At 52.1% G+C, this 25,343-nt stretch overlaps 1 protein-coding gene across 3 annotated transcripts in view; it reads right to left on the minus strand.

Moving 5' to 3' along the window:
* Window positions 1-3,848: 3,848 nt before the first annotated feature.
* The window catches only part of VDR (vitamin D receptor), a 58,088-nt gene continuing 36,593 nt past the window's right edge, over window positions 3,849-25,343 (minus strand). For all 3 annotated transcript variants that reach the window (XM_043563739.1, XM_043563743.1, XM_043563742.1), the window contains exons 4-9: window positions 17,924-18,108; window positions 17,533-17,653; window positions 14,613-14,784; window positions 8,296-8,447; window positions 7,962-8,078; window positions 3,849-6,651 (exon numbers count right to left, since the gene is read on the minus strand). In XM_043563739.1, coding sequence (XP_043419674.1) covers window positions 6,392-6,651; window positions 7,962-8,078; window positions 8,296-8,447; window positions 14,613-14,784; window positions 17,533-17,653; window positions 17,924-18,108 — 1,007 coding nt within the window. In that variant the 3' untranslated portion in view covers window positions 3,849-6,391. The remainder of the gene's footprint in view (window positions 6,652-7,961; window positions 8,079-8,295; window positions 8,448-14,612; window positions 14,785-17,532; window positions 17,654-17,923; window positions 18,109-25,343) is intronic.

The following is a 25,343-nucleotide window of genomic DNA, read 5'->3' on the forward strand; positions in this document are numbered from 1 at the left end:
ATGTCAGCTCCTAATGAAAACTTATCTGACCATCCCTCCGCTCTGCAAAGTAGTAATGATGCTGCCCGGCATTTCTGAGTCATGGCTGCATCCAGGTAGCGTGATAAGCTTTTTACCCAGATCATATCGCAACAACAAACCTAGAAGTAGACACCGTTTCGTGGCCCTTCTATAGAGGAAGATTCTGAAGCTCAAAACCATTAAGGAACTTGCCCAAGTTCCCACAGGTAGCAGGTGGCAGAGCCGGGACAGGGACCCAGCAGTTCATGACATCGAATGTTCTGCTTGACATCTCCTTGGTGGCTTCTGCTTGTGCCGCTGGGGGACGGTCTGTTTGTAGGTCTGTCTTCTCTGATTGGACTGTACCTCTTGTGGGGGCAGTGACTGTCATTCGTCTCTGTATCCCCAGCATTGAGCTCAGTGCTTGTGCTTGAAAGCACTAAAGGGGACTGCACAACCAGGCTGGATCTCAGAGGGAACCTGGAGCCATCATCGAGTGTGTCCAGAGGACATAAGAGCTCAACCTTGGGGGGGCTCTTGGCTAAGGTGTGTCAGATTCTCCCCTGGCTGTGACTCCAGAGGCAGTCTGGGAAGCCAGACAGCAGGTCCCTGGTCCGTCCTGCTTAGTTCCTGGCATGAGGAGATGTAAACAGCACCAGGTGCCTCCAGCAGCAGGGAGCCAGAGCCTTGCTGGATCTCAGCCACCTTCACAGAGATAAAGGCCAGAGCAGGAGATAGAGGGAGGAGCAGTGGGGGAGGGGGGGGAGAAGAAGCCAAGCAAGTGGCTCAAACCTGTCCCTGTAGGGCAGTAGCACCACCTAGTGGTGAAGATCAAGATGATTTGGGAGAAAGCACTAGATTGTTTCTAGCTGGGGAGAGGTTGGGGACACCCTCCTCCCGGAGGGACCTCGGGGACTATCAGAGAGCCAAAAGGCAGGGCCTTTAAGCCTTCTGCCCCCCTCCCCCACCACCCCGAGGCAGAGCAGCCCGCTCTGAAAGGCCCTGCCTGGTTGTACAGAATGTGAAGAACCCCCCACCCCCACCCCGTCCTACCTGCCCTTGGCTGAAAAGAGCCACCTAGCTCAACTCAAGGTCCCGTTAAGGTCACGCTCCCTTCCTGGAGACCGCCTGCATCCAATGACTACCTAATAATGCAAGAATACGAGAGCCGGCTTCCTCGCCCCAACTTGGGGCAAGGTGAAGGGGTCGTCCCAGTTTCAGAACTCCCCATAAGGGTCAGTTGAGGCCATGACTGAGACCGCGCGGCAGCCGGACTTCTCCCTCTCCCCGATCCTATGGGCTTCCCTGCCGCCAAAGCCGGCGATCCTGAGGCCACTCTTCAGGAAAGTCCCTGTGCTTCGCACCGCATTGCAGGGTCCGCTTCCCCCGGAACCTGACCAGTCGCACTCTCACATATCCTGTAAGACGTGTCTGAATACGGAGATTCAAAGCAGTTGTCTGGAGCAGTGACCCCCACCGGCCACTGCTCCACATCCCCCCCCCCCCCCCCCCCCGGGTTCCTGGTCACTTGGAGCACAGGCTCCTCCGGGAGCCTCCCAGGCTCCTTGCCTGTACCCGGCACCAATCCCCGAGAGGGCATCGGCAGAATGAGGCATCCCCTTGGCCACGCTGGGAGGTGGGCCCCAAGCTGCAGAGAAACTCCAAGGCACCCTGGCACATGAAGCAGGAGCCACCGACTGGTGGGTTCTGTCTGCCAGTCCAGACGGGCCCCGTTTGCTTGGACCCCCCCGGGGCCGAAGGAATCCATATTTCCTGGCACACCGCCGGCCTATTTATGCCACGTAAAGCTCCGAGCTCTCGACCCCGTGGCCTGTGAGTGTTTTCCCTTTGTGTCTTTTTTAAGGGGCAGACCTGTTCACAGCAGTCCGGTTACAGCCTTGCTCGATGTCAAGGGAAGCTTCTGGATAAAGCTGTGATTTAGAAGCCTATCACCCACGGCTGGTACCAGACGGGAATGCCCTGTGCAGACGAGCACTTGCCCAATGGGTTTTTGTGCCACGAGGGAAGCGTCCTGAATCTGCACTGTCCGTTCCCGCAGCCCTGGGGCTATGGAGCGCTGGAAACGCGGCCAGTGCAATGGAAGAGCTGAACGTCTGCTTTTATTTTACTTTTTCATGAATTGGAATTTAAACAGTCACCTCTGGTGACGTTACTGAAGAGCACAGGTATAGAACCAAAACTTGCACTGTGAGAACTTAAAATCGCTCTATCGTAACCGTAAGGTCTGAGGGAGGCACAGACCCCCGAAGCAGGCTCCAGGCTCCGAGCTGTCAGCACGGAGCCCGACGTGAGGCTCGATCCCACAAACTGTGAGATCATGACCTGAGCTGAAGTCAGACGCGTAACGGACTGAGCCACCCAGGCGCCCCTTCTCTTCACACTTCTCCAGCCAGAGGACGCCCTTGTATGTAGCTGGCAATTTCCTTCTCTAAGCCCGTTCGTCTTTCGTGACAAAACAGCCTTCAAGCTCGATCCCTAATTCTTCTCCTACTCTCCCATCTCATGGCGACACACTTTAGCCTTTCCCTTGACGTCTTGTCAGATACTGCTGAAAAATTAAAGTAAATCACGTCTACAGGTCCCCAGACTAGCAGACTTATCCTGAAATAAACACACGGATTGAGCACAATTTCCCCACTCACAGATCACAGCGCGGTGTCTTTGGTCGGTTATTTTTGCGTGCTGTGTTTGGGGGGTGCTGCCTGTATCATAAACCTCACTTCCTCGGGGAGTGGAGCGGGGTGCATGGGCTCCTCCGGGTCTCCTGGGAGTCCTGTGTAGGCACAGGACTCATTTGCAATTCCCCAAGTCACCGGCACCGCATGTCGAACGCGAGGCACATTTTTGTCAACAGTGCTTTTCACTCTTGAGGCTCTCAGGTTAGTGCCACACTTGTTGGGACCCAACGCACATGACCACGTGCTCTCTGGGAGCGCTGTTTGACCCACCGCCGCCCATTTCCCCTTCTCAGGACCTACTTGGGGAGTGGGAACCTCCCTTGCATCCTCTCTAGTAGAGAGCTGGCAAGACTGTCTGTCCTTTGTCGGGCTCCTCGACTCAGTGGGAAGCAGAATAGGGCAGCAGTTAGTTAATGGCTTCTGGAGCCAGCTGCCAAGGGTTCAGATCCCATCTCTGTCACTTGCCATAAGTGTGGATTTGGGCAGTTACCCCCTCTGTCAGATGGGGCTCTCAGTAACCCACCTCCTCCAGGGTCTGTGGAAGGATAAAGCAAGTTGGTTTGCGTAAGGCATTTATTTACGGTGGTTCTTGCCATAAAGTAAGTGGTATGTGAAGTATAAGCCAATTGCGTTCCCATAAGCAAAGCGCTCTTCATTGGTTTATTTGACAAATTTCTGGCAAATTGTTACTGTCTTGGAAATCGCTCAAGAGACACTCGTTAAAGTCTTCTTTTGCTCCTTTATTCCTTGCACCAGATCTGTCTTACATTCCAAGCTTCTCTGTGGGCCTCCCCTGGATTCTCCAACTTGCTTCTCGTTAGCCAGCAGGACTTTCCCATGTCCCAGGATCTTGTCTTTGGCATTCTGGTGCACACTTACCAGCATTTCCAATAATATACGTTAAAGGTTTTAGACTTCTAAATGTCTGCCTTCATTCTCATATTCTAAAACAATAGGTGATAATATTTTCTCCCAATCCAGTCCTGTGACACCTCACTTTTCCTCCAGTCTTTTCCTCCCCTACTCCTAGACTTCCCTTTGGTAGTGAGCTGGTGCTGTGGGCCCCAGAGCTGAGCAGCTGGTGTTCCCAGGGTGGCCGGTCGGGTGCCCTGGAGAAGGCAGGGGGAGAGGGGGACCTGGGAAGGTAGAGACATTACAAACACAAATGCACTTTATTGATAAGGCAACAGCATGATACAGAGATGAGGCAGAGACCCCGTTCGGCCAGGGCCACGTTAGGGGTGGGGGGTCTGATTCACATTGAGACACAGGCTGAGGTGTCCCTCCTCCCCCTCCTCCTGATGGGTCAGGAGGGTGACAACTCAAGGAAGGAAGGCAGGGGTCCAGGATCTAGGTTTGCTGTCTAAAATCCAGACCTTCCCCTAAGGGACCAGGTTAGCCTTCAGGGGCCCGAGCTTGAGCGTGGTTTGTGAAGAGAGCACTGGTCTGGGGGTTCACAGTCCAGGCCAGCTCCGGACCCCTCCTAACTAACTGTCTGAGCTTGGCCAGCCACACTTCCTTCTAAACGTCCATTTTCCTTAGCAAGGGAGTTGAACTAGTGTAGCGATTTTTAAACCTTTTTTCCCACTGACTAGCCAGTGAGACCAAAGTCTTCTGCAGAATCCAACCAGGCTCTCGCCCTAATTTGTAAAAGAAAAGCAAGGACAATACCAATAACCGGCGTATGGAATTTTTGCAAAGTAAGTGTTTCGCCCAGAAATATCTCCTCATCAGTGGCGTCTACCACCTGCTACATTCGAACGTAGTACAAAACGGAGTCTGATTCTGGAAATGGCTCACGGCTGATGAATGTCAGACTTGGCCATACAGATGGTATTGTGCGGTAAGAAACGTGGCTCTCAGGTGCTTCCCCACTGGAAGAAACACTGGGCCCGGTGGACACGGATGGTGCTCACAGTGAGTCTGATTGCTCCCGGGGCTTTGGGAGAACAGAGGAGGGTGGAGGCGGCATCGACTGACAGGGACTACCCCCCCCCCCCCACCATTGAGATCTCGAATGCGGCTGTGCTCCCCAAACTCAAGCAGCGATCCGAGGGACCCTCTCTGACTCCCGGAAGAGCCCCGTCTGCAGTGGTCCCACACACCTATGACTCACGTACCCGGGGACCCCACCCCAGAGTAAACAGAACAAGAGCTCCCGCCTCCTGGGCTGGGCTAGCTCTGGAAGGGAAAATGGAGTCGGAAGTTAGGTACCCCCCCACCCCTTCCAGATTTGGGGGTGGTGGTGGAGTGAGAATAAGAAGGGAACCAGCCCCACGTGACTCCACCCCTAGGTCCTCCCTCTGCCTAGTCCCCAACAGCCAGCCCGCTCTCCCTCCTCCCACAACGAGGTGTTGGAGCACTAGCTCCTGGGTCTCTGGGGGACGGCAGTCTGGGAACTACGCCCAGATGGGCGGGGGGAGAGCATGGCCTGGGCTGTCGGGGTCTGTCTGAGGGTTCTTCTCTTCCATCCTACCCTGCCAAGTGGAAAAGAGGTGGCCTGCTGGCATGCAGAGGGGCACTGCTTCTCCAGACCATGAAGTGTTTGGGAAGGTGCTCCCATCTCTGCATCACACTTGACCATCCTCGGGTGAGGCTCCTCCAGCACCCGTGGCCACTGGTTCTCTCTCTCCTGGATGGGAGGTAAGGCACTGGCAGGGCGAGGGTGAGGACGCTGCTAGGCACTTCTCTGCAACCTGGGGGCAACTCAGTCTTGCCACGTGGATCGTTGGAAGGAAAGCTCTCAGCTCGACCAACCTGTTAGATCCAGGTCAAGGAGCCGTGGGCTTGGACACCAGACAGCTGTGGCCACCACCCACCACCCTCCTGTGAGGCTGGGTTTGCCTGTCCCCTACCTCCTAGGCCCTGCTCTCTTCTCTCCTTGGGCCTCTCAGCAGGTGGGCTCTGGGCTAGCGGCCCCTGCCAGGAGGAGAAAGCCCATCTTACCATAGCAACTTCCAGGGAGACTGTTACCATAGCAATGAGATGCAGGTGGGCATTGAAGTGTCGGGCAAGTGCCCTTTGGCCAACAGAGAGGGGTGGGGGTTGTGACCTCTGTCACCTTGTTTTTGGTCATCCTTGGCAGTGAGTCTCCTGGACAGGCCAGGGTGGGAAGGCAAAGGGAGGAGCCCTGCCGGTGGCACACTGCCTGGGACAAGACAGCACAGACTGGCAGTAGGCTGAGATGGGGGTGGGGTAGGGGTGGTGGCTAGTCATGTACCATGGGCGGGGCAGGGGGAAGGAGATCCCCACTAGGCTCTGGACATGGGGGCCTGGAGTGGGGGGAGGTACAGGTATCTCTGTCCCTGAGGAATGGGTGCGTTGCTCCTGCCCGACTGTCCCCTCGGCATCGGCCAAGCAGTCACTTTTGGAGCGGGAGGGGCATCCCTGGGCAAGGCCCCACCTTCGGCCTCTGCCCTCTGCCCCCATTTGAGTTTCTTTGTCAAATAAACAGCAACTCCTCACGACTGAAGTCCCAAGGGCTTGGGGGCAGCCTGTGGTCGGCAGGAAAGGGAGACCTGGTGTTAGGTTGGGCAGGAGATGGGAGCGGCTGGGGAGGGAGGGGCGGTAGGGGAGGAGGGGCTGAACTCCTGACGGGGTGGGAAGGGCTGCCGGGCAGCAGCCTGCCCCAGGCCAGGGCACAGGGCCCCAGAAGAGCAGCACCACCCGGGTGCCCCTGCCAGCCGCCCTGGTCAGGAAATCTCGTTGCCAAACACCTCCAGCACCAGTGGTGTGAGCTTCATGCTGCACTCAGGCTGGAAGGAGAGGCAGCGGTACTGCTTGGAGTGCTCCTCATTGAGGCTACGCAGGTCAGCTAGCTTCTGGATCATCTTGGCGTAGAGCAGGTGGCTGCCGGGGGGTGGGTGGCGGCAGCGGATGTAGGTCTGCAATGTGTTGGACAGGCGGTCCTGGATGGCCTCGACAAGCGCAGCATCCTGCACGCCGGGACGGTCTGTGAGTACAGGGAGACAGGGGGAGAAGGCATGGGAGCTCTGAGCCAGGTCCTGTAATATTCAGTCTCTCCAGTACCCCTATGTCCAGACCAGCGCCCAAGCTTAGCATCCTCCTAGGTCACCCCTGTATGGCTGCTGACCTGTGACACCATCATCCTCCCTAAAGCCTCTCAACCACTTCCTGTTGCATTTAGGATCAAGTCCTAGGTCCCATCTGGCCCTGTCTTCAGCTCAACTCTCTCCCTCCATCTCTATGCTCCATCTTTCCATCAGTATCCTGATGTGTCAAGCTCTCTGGCCTCCAGACCTCACATTTGTGTTCCCTCTGCATGGAACTTAGCTCTTGTATCTTTGACTCTTACTGATTCTTCAGGTCTTCCTCAAGAAGGCCATTCCTGATGACCCCCTGCCTCCATGGCCCAGACTAAATCAAGTTCTCTCCTTCTATTATACCCTGCTATAGTATCACTTCTTTATTTGTAAAACTTTCATCACATTAAAATTAGTCATTGAATAGTAATTGTTTAATGTCTCCTCCTACACTTTGTGGAAAAGAAGTCTGTGTCCTGTTGGCTGCTGAATCTCTATGCCCAGCACAATGCCTGGTATTTAGCAGGTGCTCAATAAATCATTGCTGAGTGTATGAATGAATGAATGAATGAACAAATGAATGAATGCTGCATGGGCAGGGGGAGGGTAACCCATGTCCATGGGTCCCCAGCCCTTCCTTGATCAGAGGCCACTTTCTTGTTCCCTCAGCATAGTCCAGACTGAAGCAGCCTGGCCTCATCACCAATATAACATCCCCAGGACCATAACTCCCTCTTCCTCAACCTCTCTCTCTCCACCAAACCCAATAGACAGAAGAGCTCAAGGACCACAGCACACTGCCTCCAAAATCAGTCAGGCAAGCTTTCTGGGCAGAATCATCTATAGGCCCCAAGTTTTTGTACCCAACCCCACAGGGGATCTCAGGTAGGTCTGCAAAGTTAAATCCAATTCACACAAGAGCAGAACCTGCATATTGGGAATATCCAGACCTGTCTGTGACCTGAGAAAACCCATTTATCTCATTCCTCAGAGTTCCACCTATGAATCACCTATGGTCTCAGGGTCCAGGGCAGTGAGGGACCCCTCAATATACACACATCATATGGGCTGTGCAAACCCAGCAAAGTGGGCGCTTCCTCGTCTGTCTCTCCTTCTGCTCACTCCTCCCTCCAGACTGCCCTGCTGGCCCTCAGGAGGGCTCAGTGCCTCCTATTCCCCCTTCCCAGGTCACCAAATTCCCCACTGTTGGGCCCCATACCTGGGGAGACAATGCAGATGGCCATGAGCAGGACATGCTCCTCCTCATGCAAGTTCAGCTTCTTCAGCCCCACCTGGAACTTGATGAGAGGCTCAATCAGCTCCAGGCTGTGTCCGGCTAGGAGAGAGATGGCCAGATGCTGTGGGCAGAGCTGAGGAGCCACACACCCAAACCACCCCACCCCGCCCCCAACCTAGACTGGGCCTGTGTCTCACCCTTGTCTCCCCATTGCTGTCTAGCGCCCTCCCATGTACCTGATCAGGGCTCATGACCCCAGGAAGGGTGGAGCCAGAGTCTGGGAGCTGGAGAGGGTGGAGGTGGAGCCCGAATGTACCTTTGGTCACATCACTGATGCGGTACTTATAGTCCTGGCTGCCACAGGTCCAGGACATGTCGTCCATGAGGAAGGACTGGTTAGAGCGCAACATGATGACCTCAATGGCACTTGACTTCAGCAGCACAATCTGGTCCTCAGAAGTGAGGTCTCTGCCAGGGAGGGGAGGGAGGAGTCAGGTTACTGGTCAAGGACTTCAAGTCAGGCAAATCAGTGTATGTTTTGACAGGTGCCTGCCAGGTGACCCGCATGTGCCCTGGGTCCTCCATTGAGGAGCTGGTGGCCTGACTGGAAAGGATAAAACTGTCTCTTGAGGGAGAACAACTCAAGCCTGTGTTTGTGCACCAATGCTGAAGGTAAATTAGCTCAACGTCTAAGGCAGGAGAACCCAGGGACGTGCCAGTGCCTCCCAGGCCTAAGCAGCCAGAGCTATTAGGGAAGACGAGCCTGAGGAAGCTGTGAGGGTTAGAGCGTGAATGCGGAGGTCTGCAGGAGGTGTGGCCATGGTCATCTTCAACACCCCTCATGTCCTCTGGTCCTTCTCAAAAGTACGGCTCAGCCAACTCTGTCTCCAGGACATCTCTTGAGCCTTTGACCTCCTTCCCACTATGATCAGGACTGCTCTGGTTCAGAGCTCCCTCATCTTTTTCAGTTGCCTCTTATTAGAACTCTGGAATCAAGTCTCTCTCCTCCGTGTTTCTTATTGCTGCTTCAGGGAGACGTCACCTGTGTGCGGAGGAACCTTACTGCTTCTCGACCCCCTCAGGATCAAGCCCATACGCCATCACTTGGCTCCAACCCATCTTTCCAGTACTCCTCCCTTCGCAAACTCCAACCTTCCACTCTAGCAACTTCAGACTATTCCACGTTCAATGCTGTGTGTTCTCACACCACCTTGCCTTTGGGCGTGGGACAGCTCCAGCCAAGAACGCATTTCTTTTACTGCTCCACCTTACCGTCCTGACTCTGAACCCAGTGAGGTCTCCCTCAGTGCCCTCCACCCCCTGGTTACCTTCAGAAGCATTAGTGCCATTTCTTCACAGCCTGTGGCTTATGCTCCTATTTTGCTCTTTCCACCTCACCCCTTCTCTTCATATGCTTGTGTGTGGCTCTCACCACAAGCTACTTAAGGGCTAGCACCACTTCCCAATCACCTTAGAATTGCCCACACAATGATTATTGAACTCTGAGCACAACGAGAAGGTCACATCTTTACGTGCTGATGAGTCAAGAGGCCAATGACTGGTTCCACTATTCTGAGTCACGAGCTGGGCTTGCCTGAACAATGACAAGGAAAAAGCAGCACCTGCAAACCAACTTGCTTCCAGTTTTCCCTCCTTTTCTCTTCCTGTGTATTTTCACCCAGCTATCTTGTGGGAGGGCAGTCATCCTCTCCATGGCCACACTTTGGTATGTGGAAAGGTGGGAAGCAGATGTTAACTGATGAGAGGGCTGCATCAACAGGTGATAGATGGTGGTTAGGATGGCCGCAAAGGGTCTGCATTGAAAAAGAAGTCTCAAAGTGCTAGAGTTGGAAGGCACTTCATGGAGGCTACGTGCTCCAATTCCTTCTTCCGCATTCCTAACAGATGCAGGATCCTTCCGGGGTCAGGAAGCTCATGGTCTCTGGATACAGCCATAGGGTTGTTAGCTCCTGGGTTAATAGCTTCTTCTTTTATGGAGCTACACCACAGGAGGACACTTGTACTTCTGTCCTTCGCTTGTACTTCTGTCCTCTCAAGGAACACAGCACCAGACTTCTCCATTAGGCGTGGGGCATCCTTTAACTATTGAAAGTTACCCTGGGCCCCTGTGTCTTCTCCAGGACAGACAGCCACAATGACATGGGGTCTAGGCGTCTCACCATCCTTGTCACTTTTCCCTTGATGCTCAACTCACATTTTGAAAATATAAACTAATGTCCCATTTTGGTTTTAACTCATTAGACAATAAAAGATGCTCATTATTAAATCTTTGGAAAATACAGGAAAAATATCAAAGTGAGTAAAAATTGCTGTATAACCACAATGACCCTTTTGGTGTATTTCCTTCCTATCTTTTTTTTTTAATGCAGATACCTCTTTTTATTTTTATTTTTTAAATTTTTATTTACATATTTTAAGAGAGAAAGAAATAGCATGGACGAGCTGGGGAGGGGCAGAGAGAGAGTGAGAGAGAGAATCCCAAGCAGGCACAGATCCCGACTCAGGGCTCAATCCCACCAACTGTGAGATCATGACCCTAGCGGAAATCAAGAGTCAGACGCTTAACTGACTGAGCCACCCACGTGCCCCTGAAATCTCTTTTTAAAACATGCTTGAGTTCATAGTAGTTCTGTGTCCCACTTCCTACACCATGAGCATTTCTGTAGCCCAGTTCATAATGAGTTGCATAAGATTGTATTTCATCAACATACTGCGGTTTATGTAATCAGTCTCCCATCCACCTATTTTTTGGACATTTTTGTTGCTTCTAATTTTTGCTATTTTTAGTAATTCCATGAGGCATATTTTTTGTACATAACCTTTAGTTCAATGGCCCACTCGAAATGGATGGCCAGAAGTGAACAAACATCCCACGTGAGCCTTGCCAGAGAGAGTTCAGTGGCACCCTGCCAATTGTGATCCAGGCACGCTGCTTCTATGAAAGCAAACCTAGAACGACCTCAAATTACAGCCCAGAAATCCAGGGACTTTTTAAGTGCAATTCACGGCCAGAAGTGGGGATGGTGGTGGGCAGGGTAAAGGTGGAAATAAAGGGGATATCAGCAAGAGATCTCGTTCCTGCTGACAGGCACCAGCTCAGGCTCTGTGTCTCCTCTCTCTGACCTGTGTCATATTTATACCCGGGTCAGTTTTCACACCAGTAACTGGCCACTTCTGGGCATCTGCAAGGTGCTCTGGAGACCCACTGTCTCATCCCCCCACCCCGGCCCCTCCCCGCTTGCATTCCCACAGTATCTCCAGCAGGCCTCTCTTGGCTCTTATCTCTTTATAGCAGTTGTCTCAGTGTATATCTTTTCCATCAGACACTGAACCCTGGAGGCCAGGAACTATGTCCTAGTCAACTTGTAGCCCTCACAGGAAGAAAGCTATTTGTTACAGAAATGAACAAGGAATACAGAACAGAAGGCATAGGAAGAGGGATGCACTATGACCCCAGGCCTTTGACCCAGGAAGGATTCCCTGGGAATAGAAATGGCAGTGAGGTCAAAGGCCTCACTTTTGCCCAGAAGGCTGGGCCCCAGTTGGTTTGGCCTAGTCCCTCTTATACCTCTTGGCAATGAAACCTGGGGGTCCTTGGTTCTCAGATCCAAGATGGCTCCCGGCCATTTGGATGCCACTCCTGATGCCACTTCCTCCATGCCTTACTTTTGAAGTGCTGAGGGAGGGAGATTTGTGGGATGCAGACTGAGAGGTTGAGGGAGGGGAGGTGGGAAGCAGGAGCAGGCCCAAGGCCACATCACCGTGCAGTTCACACCCTACACACTCATTCAGTCCCGCCCCACTCTGGTCCCAAGTATGTGCTGGAGTCTCAGCCTCTCCCCTCCATCCCCCTGTACTCACCCACACAGAAGTCTCACTCTGCCTTCCCCACACCCTCCACCCCTGCCTACAGGCAACAGGATCAAAGCCAGGATGCAGCCACTGTTCTCTCACTTCTTGGGAAACCAGCAGAGCTGGAGACCCACCTGGGTCCCACCAAAGCCTGGGAGTATCCACATCAGTGTCCTTTCCCTTCACCCTCAGAGCTCTTGCCAAGGCCGGCTCCATTTTTACTGGAACACCTTCCATTCTGAGATTTCTTTTTATTTTTTTAAGTTCATTTATTTTGAGAGGGGGAGGAAGAGGCAGACAGAGACAGAGAGCGAGAGAATCCCAAACAGGCTCCATGATCTCAGCACACAGCCCAACTCGGGGCTTGAACTCAGATGCCATGAGATCATGACCTGAGCGGAAATCAAGAATCAGATGCTCAACCACCTGGGCCACCCAGGTGCCCCTCATGCTGAGATTTCTTAATTCAGGCTGAAGAGAGAAGCCAACCCAAGCATGTGCAGGATCAATGTAAACTGATTTTGGATCAATAGGTGGATTGATTCAGTGTCTGCTCCTCTATACCTTACTGTGGCCATGAATGCAGGGCTAGACTAGGGAACTCTGGAAATGAGCCTGGATATGGAAGGACGGGGAAGACTTCAACTCATTCTTGGAGAGAGACACCAAGGGGCGGGTCATGCTATTTGTGTCAGGGCGTATGTGGCAAGGGTAAGGGATGGGGGCCAAGGGCATGGGAGAAAAATGGGGGCTTGGGTTGCTTACTGGAGGGGGCTGCCTTGGGGTCACCTGGTTCAACAGATGGCGCTTTTTTTTAGGACAGTTTCCACATGTGTGCAATCCCAGCCACCACTCAGAATCAGCAAACGTGAGCATCTGGACAGAGCTTCAGGGGCGCTCTCCCCCAGCTCCCCACCAGCCCAGGAAAGAGGAGCACTGCACACACAGCTCCCCGGAACTAGGGTGGAAGCCGGGTGTGTATCCATCGGCACCTTGAAGTGTTTTTGTCTCTAGCTGTTTACACAAAACAAGACTCTGGAACCGAGAGAGTTTGCAAACACTAACTTGAAGAGTGTAGGAGGGAGCTGGAACTCGCGGGAAGTGGAATGTGTTGTCAGTTCCAAGGAAAGGCTCTGGAGGGTAGATCCCAGGCCCAGTGCACCACTCAGCTCACAGGTGACACTCCGCAGCTCATTCCTGCCGGATGCCACGGTGACCCTGGATTCTTTGGCAACCGAAACGTGCAATGCAGTAAGAGCGTCTCAAGGGTGTCTCATTGCAGTAAGGGCGTTCCATGCTTTTCTCTTTACAATTTTGACGTTCATTCCCAGGGGAAGAGCATAGGAGGGCCCCTGGTATCTGAGTTGCTGACAGGCATAAAATAACACAGAGCTAGCCGTCTCAGGGCAGGTACACACTGGGCAGAACTGCGTTTGGCTCTGTGAGCTGTCACCATCTAGCTGGCGATGCAGTCATTTAGACAGTAGCCGATGGCACCCTTGCATGGCAGAGAGATTCCCAAAACAATAAATAGCATGTCACATTGATTTCCGTCCAGAGTTGGCCAATGTCAGGTCTTTCTAGGCTCCCAGAATTCCAGCACTGAATCTGAGCATCGGCCTCTAGAAAGCATCCGAGGCCCCTTCTGCTGCAATTGCAATTATTGTTCCTGAAATTGATGCTTTATAGTGCACGTTAGTGATTTCTTTCTTTCTCTCCACGACATTGTGTACGTATTGCATGGCAATGCTCCAAATGATATAAATCATATGTCAATATGTCAATATAACTAGCTCCCCACATTCTACTGAAAGTGTCAACGCTCTATTATTTTAAGAATATTTAAGGGGCGCCTGGGTGGCGCAGTCGGTTAAGCATCCGACTTCAGCCAGGTCACGATCTCGCGGTCTGTGAGTTCGAGCCCTGCGTCGGGCTCTGTGCTGACCGCTCAGAGCCTGGAGCCTGTTTCAGATTCTGTGTCTCTCTCTCTCTCTGCCCCTCCCCCGTTCATGCTCTGTCTCTCTCTGTCCCAAAAATAAATAAACGTTGAAAAAAAAAATTAAAAAAAAAAAAAAAAGAATATTTAACACTGCACGGCCATTTAAATATATGTGCCATTATTACCAAAACAATAAAACAGGTGAATGAATGAAATTTGTAGCAATGAATCCGTAACAGAGGATCTTTACTCCAGTAGAACTCCTCATACCTGTCTGTTTTGGCAAAAGGTCTCAGTATGGTTAGGAAAAGGGCTTTTCATGGAAATTGGGGTGAAGGAGGCCCCGGTTTTGTGTGCCAGGAAAACTGTCTCCCTCTGGGATTTGAAATCACTTCACAAGTCTCCTTGCCCAACCCTTTCACCTCTCTATCACTTCATTTGGGTGTCAGCATTGGGTGTGAGAGATTAATGGAGGTTCAATTTAAAGGATTAACATGAGGGTTAGACCCAAGCCAGCTGGAGGGGACGTGGCAGTGAACTTGGAATTCTAGACCTTGGCTCTGACACATACTGACTCTAACACGAGAAAATGATCCTGGCTGGCCACTGACCCTCTCTGGGCTTCTGTTCTGTCATCCAGAAACTGTGGGAGTATGGATAGCTCTCCAGTGCTGGCCTGCTGAGTGATGCTGGATGGACTGTACTTCCCAGAGATCCTGCTGTAGGAGGTCTGGGGTAGGGTCTGAGTCTCTATTCTGGGAAGCAGTGGATTGACCTCCAGGCCTTCTTCTAGCTCAGTCTAGGATTCTGACTCTTCTTACCTGAACCCTGGAATCATCTTGGCAAAGCCGATGACCTTTTGGATGCTGTAACTGACCAGGTCAGCCAGGTGGGGCAGCATCGAGAGCTGGGACAGGTCCAGGGTCACAGAAGGGTCATCTGAATCTTCTTCCCTCGGATCCAGATTGGAGAAGCTGGTCGGCTCCATCACATCTGAGGAAGGATGAGGAAAGAGAAAGAACTTCTTGAGGATACGTGAGCCAGACACCCTCCTTCTTGGCTCCGTGAGGACCTCCTGTGCCCTAGCAGCAGGTCTGGCCAGGAATCCCATAGTGACTGCCTCTCTCCAAGGTCACTGGCCAGGAATCCCATAGCGACTGCCTCTCTCCAAGGTCACTCTTCAGTCCAGGCTTCCCTCTAGGATTCCCCGGGAATCCTAGAAACCTTGAAAAGAAACTTGAAAGAAAACTTTCAAGCAGAGCAAGGCAGTGAAATCAAAGATCAAAGATGCCCCAAGAAATGAGACTTCCTTGAGCCACGATGTTACAGACCATGTGTTTCTAATGACCAAATCAAATGTGAATTTGGAACCAATGAACTTATGGAAAAGATCGTTCTAAGTTGTAGACCTCACTAGTGATTCAAGATCTACAACTTAGAACGTCTACACTTTTCCTCAATAAACTAGAAACAAATGTGTTTGGTGCCAGCGTTTGTAAAGGTGCAGGGAATTAGGCAACCCTTGTGACACGGGGTGCTAAAGGAAGCATAAATTCATGCAAGTAATCTAGAGAGCTATTGGACAGCAGGCGTCTGCAACCTACAAATATGTATGCCCTTTGACCAGTAATCTCACTTCCATAAATTCATCATAAGGAAAAAAGTCTGGAATAAATGCAGATCTTCAGCTACAAGCATATGATTATCTTAATGAAACACTGGGACACAATCTAGACCAGATATGTTATTGTATATTCATACCCCAGAATACTAATCAGCTTTAAACATAATATAGAGGTATATTGAATAACAGGAAAATATGATATAATATACTGTTAAGAGAAAAAAGCAAGCTATGTATATTGTGTACAGCACAATCCCACTGTATAAATATACATATGCATTTAAATTTTTAAAAAGATAGGAAAGAGATATATCACAGTGTTAATGGTGACTACCCTTGGGTAGTAGGCTTAAAGATTTTACATATATAAATATATATATTTATTGTGTATATATATATATAATTTAGTTTATATTTTCTGAATGTCTCTAATGAACATGTATTACATTTGCTTTAAAAATGTTAACTAGTTTGGGGCACCTGGGTGGCTCAGCTGGTTAAGCATCTGACTTCAATTCAGGTCATGATCTCACGATTCGTGAGTTCGAGCCCCATGTAGGGCTCTGTGCTGACAGCTCAGAGCCTGGAGCCTGCTTCGGATTCTGTGTCTCCCTCTCTCTCTGCCCCTCCCCTGCTCATGCTCTGTCTCTCAAAAATGAAGTAAATATTTAAAAAAAGTTAAAAACGTTACTAGTTTGAATTATTTATTTATTTAATTTTTTAATTAAGTAATCTCTATGCCCAACATGGGGCTCAAACTCATGACCCCAAGATCAAGAGTCACATGCTCCTCCGACTAAGCCAGCCAGGCAACCCTTTAAATAAACACATGCTATACTGAACATACTATTGGTGGGGGTGAGCACCTCAAATCAATTAACCTCTGAGGGGATCAAAACTCCTAAATACTATGGACTTATTCAAAGCTGAATGTATAACATGCAGACTGATCTTCATTGGTGCAAAATACGCCATTAAGTGACAAGAGCAGCTAAGTGGGTAGAGAAAATTAACACACGGGAGGAACCCCTTACAAGACAAGGGGCTCATAGGGTCAGTCAGTCTGTGAAATGGCCACTGCTTTTCTTTAGTCCCTCACCACCTCCCTCCTGTCACTCCTGGGTGGGTAGACACAATGGTCTGGCTCCATGGCTATCCTCGTCCAGCTGCACTGAGACCCCTCCCAATGCTTTTGGATCTGGGCACAGAAGCACCGTATCCGAGGGTTCTAGTTCCCCAGAGGGAAGGGGCTTTCCCATCCCTGTCCTTTTGCAGGACCCACACAGAGGGCAGAAGGGTTGGGTGAGAGGCAGAGGGATGAAGGATGGGGAGGGGAGGGGCAGGACGATAAAGAAGAAGGTAGAAAAGGACCATAAGAGGAAAAGCAAGCAAGTGCCGGAGGTGACAGGTCCTCCAGCGCCTTGGTGGTTCCCCCAGAGCTGCGGGGGGGGGGGGGGGGGGGGGGGAGGGGAGGCTATGCTCGGACCCACAAGTTCTTCCCCTCGAGTACCACCCTCCAAGGCTCTGAGGACTATACTGTCTCGTGTATTTGGAAATTGCTAAGAGAGTCGATCTTGGAAGCTCTCGCCACAAGGGAAAGAAAACTTTGTAACTCTGTGAGGGATGGAGAGGACCTAAACTTATTGCGGTAATCATTTTGCCACACCTCCATGTATCCAATCATTACGTTGCATTCCTGAAACGAATATAACGGCACACGGCAATTATAGCTCAACTAAACTGGAAAAAAAAACGAAAACAGAACCCCCGAGAGGCCCAGGCTCAAAATACCATTTAAAGGAACCAGGTTAGCCCCAGGGAGGGAGGCAGGGGTAGAAGCCTTATTTGGAGGAAAGAACAGGGACTCTTTAGACAGACCCCGGCTTGGCCTCTCCCCAGCACCGGTCCTCGGGCTAGTTAGCCCTCTTCTGTGTAAGAAAAAAAGAAAAAGAAAAACCCCAAAACGAAGCAGGGTGGGGGGTTATTCCGAGGACACTGGCACACAGCTACCCTGCCATCCGCAGCCAAGGGCAGATGGGCTGCGGGAGCTCTGGGCCCTCCTCCCACGCTGGGCTCCCTGGGCTCCCTGGGCTCCCTGGGGGCGGCAGTGGGCTCACCGAGCGAGGCGGCGTAGTGATCTGAGCAGGTGGAAGACGAGTCCCCGGAGAGGCTGGGCGTGTGTCTGGAGGAGGGCCTTGAGGGACGGCCGCCGCCGCACGCATCCCCACGAACCGGAGGCTGGAAGGGAAGGACGGGGGATCAGAGGCTCACATTTGGGGGCCACTTTCCCACCTTGCCCCTGATCTCTGGCAGGAGGGGCTCTGAGGAAAGCTGACGGGAGGGGGAGGCCTCCCCGGTGCCAGAGGGACGGAGCAGCCCCCCTTCCCTCGCTGCCCAGGTCTGGATGGCCGTGGTCCTCCGCGCCCACTCCCCACGCCCCGGCTCCCCCTGTGGCTCTTCACCACGCAGCTCATCCTTCCCAGCCGGCCAGCCGGCGAGCACGCGTACCCGGAACTGGGTAAAGTCAGCATAGGTGGGGTCATAGGTCTTGTGGTGGGCATCCAGCAGGATGGCGATGATGCGCTGCTGCTCCTCCGAGAGCTTGGGCCGCAGACTGTCCTTCAAGGCTTCCTCCTCCTTCCGCTTCAGGATCATCTCCCGCTTCCGCTGTACCTCTTCGTCCGTCAGGATGACTGGGGTGGGGGTGGGGGTGGGGTCAGGAAGAGGGATGTGAAAGCTTCCTCCAGGTGCTAACGGCACAAGAGGGGAGGGGCTGCTCCCCTCACCCTTGGAGCTCACAGGGCAGGCGTGCTTCCTGCCACAGGTCCACCCCACAGATGGAAAACTGGGTTTCCCATGGTGAAAAGGCAGGTGCATGAGAGAGGAGGAGAAAGGATTTGAGAGGTGGGATGCTCAAGCATTATTAGCGAGTCTGGCTTCTCAGGAACGAGTGATAGGATTCTGGGCAAACCGTGTGAACTCTCTGGGCTTTCCTCTCATTAATCAGACCAAGAAGTTTGTTCCATCATAACTCTTCTAAGGTCCCTTTTGTTGCTCCAGCCCCCTGAAGGATGGGCTGTTTTGAGAACTGAATGCATGCCTAGCACAGAGCGGCTGCTCATTCCGGTCTCTTCTCCCCCACCTTCATTGCGCATGATCTCGAGGGAGACATTGGGGGAGGAAGGGTGAGAGGCACTGTGCGGCCAGTCCCAGTGTTGGAAGCTGGGAGATGCTGAAAGGCCCCTCTTCGGAGCTATTCCCACACCCAAGTTTCCAGGCATGGGACTCGGGCATCTGATCTACTCTGACCAACTTAGAAAGACTTTGCTCTTCGGTTCCCGCAAAACAACCCCTCCTCCGGCCTGTCTAGTCTTGAAACTTCTGCCCAAGGAAGTTTTCGAGGCCTCTAGAAGTCCCAAAGATAACACCGTGAAGCTCTGATTTGCAGTTCTCTCCAGCTGCTAGTGGGGGTGTCTGACAAGGGGGAGACCCCACCATCAGGCTGTGCAGGGGCCCCAGGGCCGTGCCCACCTCGCCGCGCTGGGCAGCTGCCTGGGAGGGCGGGGCTGGGAGCAGGGACGCCTGGCACAGCAGCCAGGCAAACAGACCTCCCGGCCGGGGCTTGCAGAGTGCTGGCGGCGGGAGTGGGCACTGGGGCCCTCGGCTTGTAGCTACTTGCTCTGTGCTGGTGTCGCCCGCACTTCTGCCCACAGACCTGGGGAGTTTCACAACAGCAGGGAGAGGAAGTAGAACCCCAGGGTGGGTGGGTTCTGGGCTTTAAGAAAGGCCCACTGGCCCGGCACCCTCAGGTGGGGGGAGAATGCACGAAGCTGGTGGGAGGGGAGGGAGAGCCTAGGGGGGTGGGGTGGGCACCCAGAGCCTCCGGCACGGCAGGAAAGGAAGCCTGTGGCAAAGGATGTTGAGTTCCCTCCACAGCTGAGGTAAGCCATACTAAGAGGACCGCAGGAGGCCACGCCCAGGGTGTTGACTCACCTGCCCAAAGAGCTGCCAGGCCTCCTCCCACAGAGGGTGTCTGCTCAGACTCCAAGAGGTCAAGTGGGGTGAAAGGGGAAGGAGCAGAGAGCATTCCATTCAAGGCAAGGTGCAAGGCCCTAGCCTGGGGAATCCAAGATTAGGTGTCTGGTCTTTCCTGCTCCCCTGAGGGGGGATGCTCTGCCTGTCACACCAGACACCCCAGAACGTGTTTCTCAGCCTGACTAGGCTTTGATATCCCCTTGCGATTCTATGACGTCCCTCTCCCGCTCAGAAACCTTTTCTGGGTCCTTCCTGCTTACCACGGTCCAAATTAAAGTCAAGATTTGCCATGCTTTTATGTCTTCCTAACTTTGCAGCGTCACTTCCCAGGGCCTCTGGACACACCGCTTGTGCTCTGGTCACGTCAAGAGTGCTGACCTGTGAACATGACCCGCTCGCTCTTGCCACCTCATTTCCACTTACGCCGGATGCCTGTCCAGCTGGGTCTTCTCTCCCCTGTAGCGGTGCAAGTTCTGTCTATTCTTCAGCCCCCAGTTTACAGTCCTCTTTTACCACGAAGCCTTTCTGGATTGCCCTGATCTGCACTGTGCATTCATTTCTCGTTTCTGGGGCATGTCTACTGTCTCCCACACACTGGCACCAAAGTATCTTCCACTCTGTAATATTTATGGTTAGTACAGGCTCCAGTAAATGCCTGCGCAGATAGAACCTAAGATGTTCAAGATCCCTTTCACTAGGAGCACCTGGGTGGCTCAGCCAGTTGGATGTCTGACTCTTTTTTTTTTAACTTTATTTTATTTTTTTTGAGACAGAGAGAGACAGAGCATGAACGGGGGAGGGGCAGAGAGAGAGGGAGACACAGAATCGGAAGCAGGCTCCAGGCTCTGAGCCATCGGCCCAGAGCCCGACGCGGGGCTCGAACTCACGGACCGCGAGATCGTGACCTGAGCTGAGGTCGGACGCTTAACCGACTGAGCTCCCCAGGCACCCCTGATGTCTGACTCTTGATCTCACTCAGGTCATGGTCTCACAGTTCCCGAGTCAGGCTCCATGCCAATAGCTGGAGACTGCTTGGGATTCTCTCTTTCCTGCTCTCTCTGCACCACCTCTCTCTCTCTCTCTCTCTCTCTCTTTCTCTCTCTCAAAATAAATAAATACACTTAAAACATAAAGATCTCTTTCACTAGAACCATAGGATACCTAAGGGGGTGGCGAACATCTTACACTTCCTGTGGTTTCTGCATAAAGGCTAGCCCAGCGAGGCTTCCTGGCCATGGTGTTGACTCCATAGTCTGAAAGATTGCACACCCGACACATCTACGCTGATTGCACCTACCATGTGCTAGTCATTGTCCTTTGCTCAGGAAATGATAGTGAGACGTGCACCAGCACTGCATGTACCCTAAAATGGCAGGATGGCACACATTGAATGCCAGTCCACTAGATAACTGAGCCCAGCTTGCCTTTTTAATTTCAATAATTGTGACTGAAACATTTCCAAGACAGAATACCTTGTAACAGAACACCTGTAACATCATATTACCTTTTCTTGATGATTCAGAGGCATCATCATTCAGAACAATTACTGGACTTTGCAGGAACAAGGTTATAACCTCAGAATTGTATAGGGCTGCGTCCGTGCACTATATGACTTAGCCTGCTATGGTTTGGAGTTCTTTTTCTTTTTTAATTGAAAAAAAAGTTTTTTTTTAATGTTTATTTATTTTTGAGAGAGAGACAGAGACAGAGTAAGAGTGGGGGGAAGGGCAGAGAGAGAGGGAGACACAGAATCCAAAGCAGGCTCCAGGCTCTGAGTTGTCAGCACAGAGCCCAACATGGGGCTCGAACCCACGGACCATGAGATCATGACCTGAGCTGAAGTTGGACACTTAGCCAACTGAGTCACTCAGGTGCACCAAGGAGCTCTTCTTTTTTTTTTAATGTTTATTTATTTGAAAGAGAGAGAGAGAGAGAGTGAGTAGGGGAGGGGCAGAGAGACGGGGGACAGAGGATCCAAAGTGGACTCTGAGCTGACAGCAGAGAACCCGATGCAGGGCTCAGACCCACAGACTGCAAGGTCATGACCTGAGCTGAAGTTGGATGCTTAACCGACTGAGCTACCCAGGCACCCCTGATGGGGAGTTCCTGTGCTACCTCACATAGCTTTCAGTCGCCCCCTCTCTGGTAAGCTCTGTGTTGTCCCTTTGTATCAGTGCCTGCCTTTCTTCCCATAAACAGCTAACTTCTAGTCTGTTGGGGAGCTGGAAATCCTGGTAATCAAGTTTTATGAAGAAAAAAAAACCAGTGGCAATAAAAATGGATTAAAAATAGAGAACTTTTTATGTGCTGGACACCGTTCTAAATGTTTCTTAAACATTAGCTCATATATTTAGTGCTCATAAAAACCTTTTAAGGCAGGTGCTATTAGCCCCAGTTTGCAGATGAGGGAACGGAGGCCCAGAGGCTATGTACCTTGTTCAAAGTCATACAGCTAACACATGGTGAAGCTGGTATTTGGGCCTGAGCAATAAGGCTCTAGAATCCGTAACTGTAACCACTACTCCCTACCGCCTGTGATTACAATTGGCTCTACTTGCTCAGTGGGACTCTTGTCCTCAGCCGTGGAACACACAGAGTGTTCCAACCCGTCTGAAGAGCATGAAAAAGTAAATAAAGTAGCAAAGTTTGTAAATGATTTACTTTCAAAGGACAAAGTTAAGAAGATCCAAGGTTAACCTTATGCCATTGTTCTTCTCAATCACTGTATCAAATAGCTACTGCCTTCCTGTGTGCAGTGCTAGCGAAGGAAATGCTGAGACCTGCCATTTTCTAACGGGGGCTGCCAATCCCCCAGCCTCCCTCCAGGCAAAATTGTCTGGAGACCGAGTAAGTCACAAGTGTCTCACATGTGCAGATGCGCATTGTGATTTATCAAATAGGTCATTGTTTAAAGGGGTTGCTAATTTCACGGGGAATGGTGCATTTTTTAAAAATCACTTTCTCAAGAAATTGCTACCGAAAATGCCGTTACCATGATTAGGAGGACCCATGTTTTGGAGTTGAAAGCCTTTGACCTAGAATAAGAGCGAACAGGTTCTGAAAGAACATTTGATGGGCTCTCCAGTGAATAAAGCACATGAGCTGTGTTTATAGATTTTTGTCAAACCCACATGGCTCCTCTGTAGCTTTTCTGCCTTCCGTCTAGGTTGCCTGCTGAGTGCTAAAATGGCTTTGCGCACGGTGCTCCCATGCAGGACGTTCCCTGTTTCATGAAGTCTAGAACTGCATTTGGAAGTCAAGCTCTGGAAGCGTGATCAAGTGAATGACACGGACAATAGCAGATTTGGGAGATCTTTCTGATCTATAGACCCATGGGAGATACAGAGGTACAAATGAGCGTAATGGGGAGCTAATGTATTCAACACGTATTTATTGAGTACCTATGCTGTGCCAGGAGCTGTGCTAACTCTTGGTAGAAGAGACATACATCTGTAACAACATGGAACAAACTAACATATAGGTGTTTCCACGCAGGATAGGTCAACCAGAAGTAAGAATTCAACCATGGAATTTCTTGGGCTCCAAGGAATAAAGTCAACTAGGACTTGAAGAAAGAGAAAGGGAGTCTTTGGTGGGAACAGTCTCTTAAGCCCATCCCTTTGGGCACCTGGAAGGTGCCTGGAAATGCACAGTGGGGGAGCTCTGGCCCACTGGGGGTACCTGACGGGCCACGCCAGGGTGGAGCCCACTCACCTGGCCCTTGGAAGCAAACAGACCTAGGTCAGAATGCCCATACCATACCAACTTATTAGCTTAAAAGCATGAAATTTTAATTCCTCTGCGCTTCCCCATCTATGAAAAAAACAACAGAAGTATGTACATCTTTAGGGATTCTTATGAGAATTTAACCAGAAACTGCATGTATCTTGCACTCATCAGTAGGACTTCCCACACCCAGCCCCTTCCCCTTCCTGAGCTGCCTCTAGGGAAGGGCCCCCTCTCTGCCCCTGCCAGAAGGGAGCCTGTGTTTGCAGCTCCCTTCGTAGCGAACCCACCCGGAGGTGTCCGAGGGGTTTTACAAATGTTGATACAAAATTGTCTCTGGGAGGCTGAGCCTTAAGGCAATCACCAGCCCAGGTGATAAATGAGCGGCTCTCCTAGGTTTCTGAGTTGGGAGCTCTAGGCTCAGACACTCTGACAGACTTCTTCAAGCTGGGCTAGATTGACGCAGAGAACTACAGCTCTTCCTGAAGTACCCTCCCTTAGAGCAGTGGCAAGAACGCGCCTAGTGCTAGCTCAAACTTTCCATGTAACAGGAGCTCTGGGGCCCAGACTCCAAGAGCTCAGCTCTACCAGCCCACACCTCACTCACTGGAGCGCCCTGCGTGGGCATCCTGAGATTGGGGGACACAGGGCTGCCCTGGGCATACGGCAGGGTAGGCGTGTGGGCCTACAGTGGATATATAGCAGCGTGAGGACCCAGGACTGTCCTGGGCATATAGCAAGATGGGAGCAGAGGGTTGCACACAGTAGGGCAAGGACACAAGTGCCCTGGGCATATAGCAGGGCAGGGGTGCGGGATTACTGTGGATATACAACAGGGTGGGGACAGGGCTCTGTTGGGGAAGACCGAGGCTGTGTTTGGGATGGCTGAAGGGCAAAGCTGTTGGGAGTTGAGGGGTGGGCATCCATTTCTGGATTGCTGCCCCCCCCACCACACGGTGTTCTTGTGGGGAGGCACTTGGACGCACCCAAGACCTGTTCATCACCATGGATGCAGAGCTCTCTTTGCGGGCCAGGAGGGATCTAGAAGCAGACATGGAGACTCGCTTTCTGACTCCAGTCCTGGTAGTCTTACTTTTCTGGGTCTCAGATATTTCCAAGTGTTCGCCCTATTCTAAGTGGATGCAACACCTCCTTCCTCCTGAGACCTAGGAGAGGGGCCTCTGGAACAGCAGTGAGGCTGGCACCGACCAGAAGTTCTGGGGCAGAGCCTTACTGAATCCCAGACGTGCAACCATGGTGGTTCTTGGTTGGCAAAAGCCTGAGACCCAGGCTCCCTGCCCTGTGGAGGATGTGTGCTCCTTGGGGGCAGGAGCAGGAGCTCTAAGTACCGCATCTCGTTTGTGTCCACCCTCGTGCCTCGCACAGAGGAGGCCACACTAAGCCAGTGTGTGAGAAGCCGCATGAGGCACTCAGCCTTGGCCTGCTCTGCTCCAGGATAAACACGGGAGTCGGGTGGGGCAGGGGACTGGGCTAGGAGAGATCAGCATGTCCAGGCCTGCCCGCTCCCGTGGGGGCGAGGAGGAACAACAGCCTGGAAACTTCTTCCAGAACTGTCAGTGTTGACTGGGGAGCCGGGATCAGGAGTGGAGGGCTCCAGGTGAGGGCCTCCACGCTGTCTGTGTTCCCCAACAACAGAGAAGGGTTTTTTTCCCATCAAGGAAGAAACTTTCCATCCCCTAAGCCCTATCCCGTGACTCTTCCCTTGTTCCGGACACATCTTCCCTGTACCTGCCTCCCTCGCTCCCCAAAACAATAGCCCCATAGCCAGGAGGGCTTCCTGGGGTGCCTGCATCTGAGCACCCCTCCTTAGCCTCCCCAGGCCCACAGGTTAGCAGGGCACAAGCCTTGTCCCCGGGGCCAAGGAGGGGATCAGCGTGCAGACTGCAGACAGGCAGGGCTGAATGTGCAGGGGGCACCCATGCCCAGGCTGGCCCAGTGCCCTGGTCTCCAGGCTGGGGAGGGCCAGGCTAGCCCCTCCCAGGGTCTGCTGAATTTAATGGCTACTCTAGTTACCAAATAACTGGTACCACAGCTCAGAAACAAAGTCCAGGGGCTGTTTTTAATCGAGGGTTAGAACAAACGAATTTGCTGTTGGTCCTCTCCTCCAACCCCAGAGCTGGACGGGAAGTCCTAGGACCACTCCTCT

Source organism: Prionailurus bengalensis, chromosome B4 (assembly GCF_016509475.1).
Source record: "Prionailurus bengalensis isolate Pbe53 chromosome B4, Fcat_Pben_1.1_paternal_pri, whole genome shotgun sequence".
Taxonomy (NCBI): domain Eukaryota; kingdom Metazoa; phylum Chordata; class Mammalia; order Carnivora; family Felidae; genus Prionailurus; species Prionailurus bengalensis.